Source organism: Dipodomys ordii, unplaced genomic scaffold (genome assembly GCF_000151885.1).
Source record: "Dipodomys ordii isolate 6190 unplaced genomic scaffold, Dord_2.0 Scaffold209, whole genome shotgun sequence".
Taxonomy (NCBI): Eukaryota; Metazoa; Chordata; class Mammalia; order Rodentia; family Heteromyidae; genus Dipodomys; species Dipodomys ordii.
Window position 1 is genome coordinate 948,071 of NW_012267425.1, and position 6,405 is coordinate 954,475.

General features: G+C 50.3%; 1 protein-coding gene across 2 annotated transcripts; it reads right to left on the bottom strand.

Annotated features, from left to right (window-relative positions):
• Positions 1–3,745: 3,745 nt before the first annotated feature.
• Rpl10 (ribosomal protein L10) lies at positions 3,746–5,969 on the bottom strand. 2 transcript variants are annotated; one of them, XM_013035382.1, is made up of 6 exons: positions 5,865–5,969; positions 5,099–5,157; positions 4,904–5,011; positions 4,686–4,824; positions 4,054–4,216; positions 3,746–3,972 (listed from the first exon to the last, which is right to left on the bottom strand). In XM_013035382.1, the coding sequence occupies exons 1-6, from the start codon at positions 5,885–5,887 to the stop codon at positions 3,820–3,822; spliced, it is 645 nt and encodes a 214-aa protein (XP_012890836.1). In that variant the 5' UTR covers positions 5,888–5,969; the 3' UTR covers positions 3,746–3,819. The 2 variants fall into 2 exon arrangements, with proteins under 2 accessions (XP_012890836.1, XP_012890837.1); XM_013035383.1 differs by lacking the exon at positions 3,746–3,972 and having other exon boundaries at positions 4,112–4,205.
• Positions 5,970–6,405: the final 436 nt, after the last annotated feature.

The following is a 6,405-nucleotide window of genomic DNA, read 5'->3' on the forward strand; positions in this document are numbered from 1 at the left end:
CCCCCGCCCCGGGCTGTTTCAGATCCGCGATCTTCAGATCTCAGCCTCCTGAGTAGCTAGGATTACAGGCGCCCAGCTGCAAAATATTTTCAAGATGACCAACAGAACGCTGTTCTGGTGTAACCATTTATCCAGTCAGGACTTGAGTGGACGGATCCCACCGCCCACACAGCGCCGACTGTCCCTTGCTTTAGGTCTTCACCGACCCAATGCTGGATGCAATGCCTAAGAACGTGAAGTCAGGGGAGGTGCTGGCAATCGAGGACCTCCTGTGCCCGAAAAGGGCCAATTCCCTGCTAAGAGCTGCCTTACTCCTCCACCCAAGGTATGCCAGAAGTGGAGCTGAGGTGCACACATCTGGATTCCCTCTGCGCCGGTTCCAAGTCGACGCTGTCCTGCTCATTAAAGGATTGCTCCTGCTCCAGTAAGGTGACTCATGCTGTGGGCAGGCTGGAACATCTTCCCATGCGGTCCGGGAAAGGCGGGGCCTGGGATGGACGGTGGGCGGGCAGGGCGTCTGTTCCCAGACTTGAGCCCGCCCGCTGGGTCCGCCACGGGGGGAGGAGTCAGAGCCTGTTCACTGGCCCACGGGGGTTGGCTCTCAGGACGGCCCCCTGGAATCTGGAAACAATTTTTTCGTTTTCCCCTCAAGTATGAAATCAGGGCCTAGCACCAGTGACTCACGCCTGTAGTCCCAGCAACTCAAGAGGCTAAGATTTGAGGATTATGGCTCGAAGCAGCCCAAGGTGGAAAGTGTGTGAGACTTCCATGTTCAATTCTTTTTTTTTTCTTTTTGTCGGTCGTGGGGCCTCAACTCTGGACCTGGGTGCTGTCCCTGAGCCTCTGTGTGCTCAAGACTAATGCTCTACCACTTGAGCCACAGTGCCACTACCTGGGCTGGGACTTTATCTTAAGGATAACATATCCCAACTGGGGAGAGGTACACAGAGGTTACTCTATTCAAGGTTTCTGGGGCAGGGGGAAGAGGGAGCTGGGAAGAATGCTGTGCAGCTTTTTTTTTTTTTTTTTTTGGTATACTGGGTTAGGTCTCAGGGTTTCTGCTAGTTAATCAGATGCTCTACTGCTTAAGCCATGGCTCCAGCCCAATTAAGCAGTTTCAAAGAATGACTGCCATTGACCAGTGGCTTGCATCTGTAATCCTAGCTACTCAGGCGGCTGAGATCTGAGGATCATGGTTCAAAGCCAACCCAGGCAGGAAAATCCATGACTTGTCTGTGCCAGTCCTGGGGCTCAAACTCAGGGCCTGGGTGCTGTCCCTGAGCCTCTTTGTGCTCAAGACTTGAGCCAATGTGCCACTTCTGCCTTTTTGAGTAGTTTATTGGTGATAAGAGTCTCATGAGGATTTTTCTTTTTTCTGTCGGTCATGGGGCCTGAACTCCCGGCCTGGGTGCTGTCCCTGAGCCTCTTTGTGCTCAAGGCTAGCGCTCTACCACTTGAGCCACAGCGCCACTTCTGGCTTTTTTCTTTTTGTTTATGTGGTGCTGAGGAATCGAACCCAGGGCCTCGAGCATGCAAGGCAAGTGCTCTACCACGGAGCTACCTTCCCAGCCCCCTCACAAGGATTTTTCTGCCCAGGCTGGCTTCGAACTGCAATCCTCAGATTTCAGCCTCCTGAGTAGCTAGGATTACATATATGAGCACCAGCATCCAGCTGCCTTGAGATGCATATCTCCAATTAACCACCAGAAAACCATACCCTTGAGCAAAAGAGCTCAAGGACATATAGGCTGAGTTCAAGCCCCACAACTGACAAATTAAAATAATAAGAGTCATAACAAGTTAAACACTGTCATTTCACTTCTACCAGACTACTGGTAAAATCAAGACAGTAGAATAACCAAGGGGAAAAAAAGACAGTAGAATGGTGGGGCAGTGCCACTTCAGTCTTTTTCTGTTTATGTGGTACTGAGGCCCAGAGTTTCATGCATGCTAAGCAAGCACTCTATCACTAGTGCTTTTTTTTTTGGGGGGGGGTGTGCGCACATGCACATGCACGCGCCAATACTTGGGCTTAAACTCAGGATATTAAGTACCTTTCTTGTCAAACTTGTTACCCCTTCCCTCATTTTTTCTCCTACTTCCCTGAGCTTTTTTGCTCAAGGCTAGTGCTCTACCACTTTGAGCCACAGCTCCACTTCTGGCTTTCTGGTGATTAACTGGAAATAAGTCTCAAGGGTCTTTCTTACCTAGGCTGACTTTGAACTGTGATCTTCAGATCTCAGCCTCCTTATTAACTAAGGTTACAGGCATGAGCCACCAGCACCCAACTTCTATGAAACTCTTGTCTGCAGGTAACCAGCAAAAAGCCAGAAGTGGGGATGTAGCTCAACTGGTAAAGCAGCAGTCTTGAGCAGCAAAGATAAACAAGAGAACCTCATGTGTCAGCCCCGAGTAGCTAGGATTATAGGCGTGAGCCACCAGCATCCAACTATGAATTTTATCTTAATAAAAAAAAGTTGGAGCCAGGCACCAGTGGCTCACACCTGTCATCCTAACTATTCAGGAAGCTGAGATGTGAGATTGTAATTTAAAGCCATCCTGAAAACGGAAATTCCTCCTGGGAATGGGAGTGTGACTCAAGTGGTAGAGTTCCAGCCTTGGGCAAAAAAGCTAAATGAGAACATAAGGTCCTGAGTCAAGCCCCATTACTGGAACTAAATAAATAGCTGTGGGGGGGGGTGGCCTAAAGGCCCAGCTACTTCGGAGTCTGAGGTAGGACTGCTTGAGGCAATGAGTTCAAGAACAGCCTTAGCAACATAGCAAGACACCATCTCAAAACCTATGAGAGCCAGGCACCAGTGGCTCACGCTACTCAGCAGACTGAGATCTGAGGATTGAAGTTCAAAGTCAGCCCAGGCACAAGTCTGTGAGACACCTATCTCCAATGAACCACCAGAAAACTGTAAGTGGTGCTGTGGCTCAAGTAGAGCACCAGCCTTGCGCTGAAGAGCTCAGGGACAGTACCCAGGCCCAGAATCCAAGCCCCATGACCAACAAAAACAAAACAAAAACCAGCAAGGGATCAGGATGCTATTGGCTCACATCTTTAATGCTGACTACTAGGCTCAGATCTGAGGACTGAGGCTCCAAGCTAACCCAAGCAGTCTATCAGGAAAACCCGGAAGTGGAGCTGTGCCTCATTGAATCCTGCTGTGCAAGCAGGGCTGCCAGTCAAGCCCCACACACTGCATTCTGTCCCTCAGGATGTCACCTCTCCTCAGCCAGTCCTAACACAGTCAGGGCTGGTCAAGATGTGACCACAACACATGCTTTTTAAACTCAAATCCTAGACTCCCTTCAAGTACAGCCCTTCAATCTGAGTTTTTGCTTTGGCATTAGAAAATAAGATAGGCGCTGGTGGCTCACGCCTGTCATCCTAGCTACTCAAGGAGGCTGAGATCTGAGGATCGCGGTTCAAAGCAGCCTGAGCAGGAAAGTCTGAGACTATGTCCAATAAACCACTAGAGGAAGTGATGATGTAGCTCAAGTGGTAGAGTGCTAGCCTTGAGCTGAGGGACAATGCCCAGGCACAGAATTCAAGCCCCATAACCGACCAAAAAAAATAGACTAAAGAGACACAGTTGAGGCTTCTGGCTAACACTGATGGAGCACATGCCCCACTAGCTGGTAAGACCTTGAATTCAAATCCCAGCACTAGTATCCACCAGTACCCACTGGAGTACAAACTCCAGTGCCACCCAATGAAGAACCAGATGGCAAGACATATTAGACATAATGCAAGTTTTATTGGGGAACATGATTGAAGTGGGGGTGATATAGCTCAGTGGATGGAGGCCTTCATGAGTGCAGGGCTCGCCACTTATCCAGAGGACCACGATTCGGGATGTATTTGACTCCACAGCCATCAGGGATGAGGCGCTTCTCAGCTACCATGTCTTCAAACTCATCCGCATTGAACTTGGTAAAGCCCCACTTCTTGGAGATGTGGATCTAGGGAGATGGGAAAGGACGAAGGTGAGATGAACAGGGACAAGCGAAGAAAGGGGAGATGGGGCTTGCAGTACTACTCACCTTCTGACGACCAGGGAACTTGAACTTGGCCCTGCGTAAGGCCTCAATTACATGTTCTTTATTCTGCAGCTTGGTGCGGATGGACATGATTACCTGGCCAATGTGAACCCTGGCCACAGTGCCCTGGGGTTTCCCAAAGGCACCCCGCATACCTGTCTGGAGCCTAGGTAGGGGGACAGTATAAAGTCAGAGTCATGAAAATACACTGGAAAACTGTCTCCAAGGTCCCTTAGGGCAACCCATACAAGCAACAGGCTGCATACACTACCAAGGAGGTTGCTGTTTGCAACCAGTGCACACCACGTCCCCACGAGAAAAGGAACCTGGTCGGCTTAATTGGCTGCAGAGGATTCCAAATGATGGTTGAGGCCCCACAAAGTGCTATAGACAGCTTACTAGCTCCAGGCTTGCTGGAGCATGGTTATGATCATGCTCATAGTGGAGCTCTCTCTCCGACCTCCTCCACCTCTATCCCAGAAACTGCTAAGCTTTAGCCATACTTTTTTCTGGCTGGAGCAGCCAGTTCTGCTAACATGCGCTTGCCAGCTCTTGTGCAGTTGTGTCTTAAGTCACCACAAAAGCGTTTTGAGCTTCCTGCCTGATGAAAATTTCAAGCCCAAGCCTCAGCTTACCTGTCAGCCCCAGCGCAGGACAACATCTTGTTGATGCGAATGACATGGAAAGGATGCAGTCGTACTCGAATATGAAAGCCATCTTTGCCACAACTTTTTACCATATACTTGTTGGCACAAATACGGGCAGCCTCCAGGGCTAGGAGTGAAGAGCAAGGCAGGAAATTGAGGGTCATGCTTAACAGTGTTCATCCCCACATAAAACAAGCCGACCTCACCTTCAGAGGAGAGCTGCTCATATTCATCTGACACCATGTGCCCACAAAGTGGGAACTCATCCACTTTTGCCTTCTTCCGCCCCAGGTCAAAGATGCGGATCTTGGCATCTGAAAAAAGAAGCTGGCTAAATGTGCAAAGTCTTTGCAAGGCATCCAAGGCAGGGTCAAACCGGTGTGGGAGCTCTTACTGCTTACCAGGGACACCTCGACAAAAGCGAGACTTTGGGTACGGCTTGTTCTTACAATACCGGTAACTGCAAAGGAAACGAGATGGTGAATAAACTGAACTCCAAAGTACACACAGCTCGTCTCCAGTGAGCCTTTTATGCTTTTTCGGCATTGTTATTTTAAGTTTTCCACTGCATTGACGATTTTAACAAGAATCTGAACGAGGTCAAGTAAAACATAATTCTCCACCAACACACCCCAGCGCGGTGCGCTCCACGTTCCCTACGAGGGTTGCCAACTCGAGACTTCCGAGCACGTGATAGAGAACTGCAACAAGAAAAGCACTCGGCGCCCCCTGCAGCACGCCCGAGGCGGCACCGAGCGCCTCTCCCGTTGCCCTTCGTGTCCGGAGGCCGCAGGGTACAACGTCCGGAAGTAAAACAGGATAGGCACAAAAAGATCCAAAATCCATGCCCCTCAAACGCGGAAAACTTGCTGACTGGCGCGCGGCACGCAACCCGTCTCCCACCCCAATACTGGCGCCGCCATGCACTCGTGAGCCAATTGGGCGCCAAACAACAAAACCGGGGAGGCGCCTTAAAGTAACTTTTAAAGAAATGGAACAGCACCAGCAATGAACAAAGGCAAACAGAGAAGTAGCATGGAAAACATGGAGTCAGTTCCCAGGACCAGACCGCCACGGGATGGAGGCTCCACCCAATGGCCATGTTTGGGGCCACAAGCAATTATCCCTCCCTTTCTCCAGCAGTGAAATAAAAATGATCCTACTCACCACCGGGCGGGGCGGCGACCCATGGCGACACCAGAGTCTTCAGTGGCTGCAACGACACAAGATTGGGATAGCAAACGAAGGCAGGTTTCAAACCCCCCCAAAGAGAAAAGACAAGGGTATTCAACCACGAGCTGCCGTGCGTACTCACCGCGCCGGAGGAAAAGAGGCGCTCCCACGCTTGCGCATTCCTTATATAGGCGGACTATCTTCCAGCACGAGGACCATAGAGTTTCAGCTAGAGGGCGGGTGGACACTCTATCATGGAACTCAACCATAGATAAACTGTCACTCTGCGCCTGCGTAAAGGAGGGGCTTCTTACAGAATCCAAATGGGGTGGTGACTAGGCACTAGTCAACGAACTGGTTGCTAGCCAATGGGGTTTCGACACATCAACTCAAAAAGTCAGCTTCCGGCTGGCCATCTTGGGCAGAAAATTGTTAACAGGCTTTATGGTAACTTTATTTCATGACACGAAAGCAAAGTACTGTGGCAGGACCCCCGCGGCAGCGTAGGTGTCCTCCAGCTTGAATACACGGACAA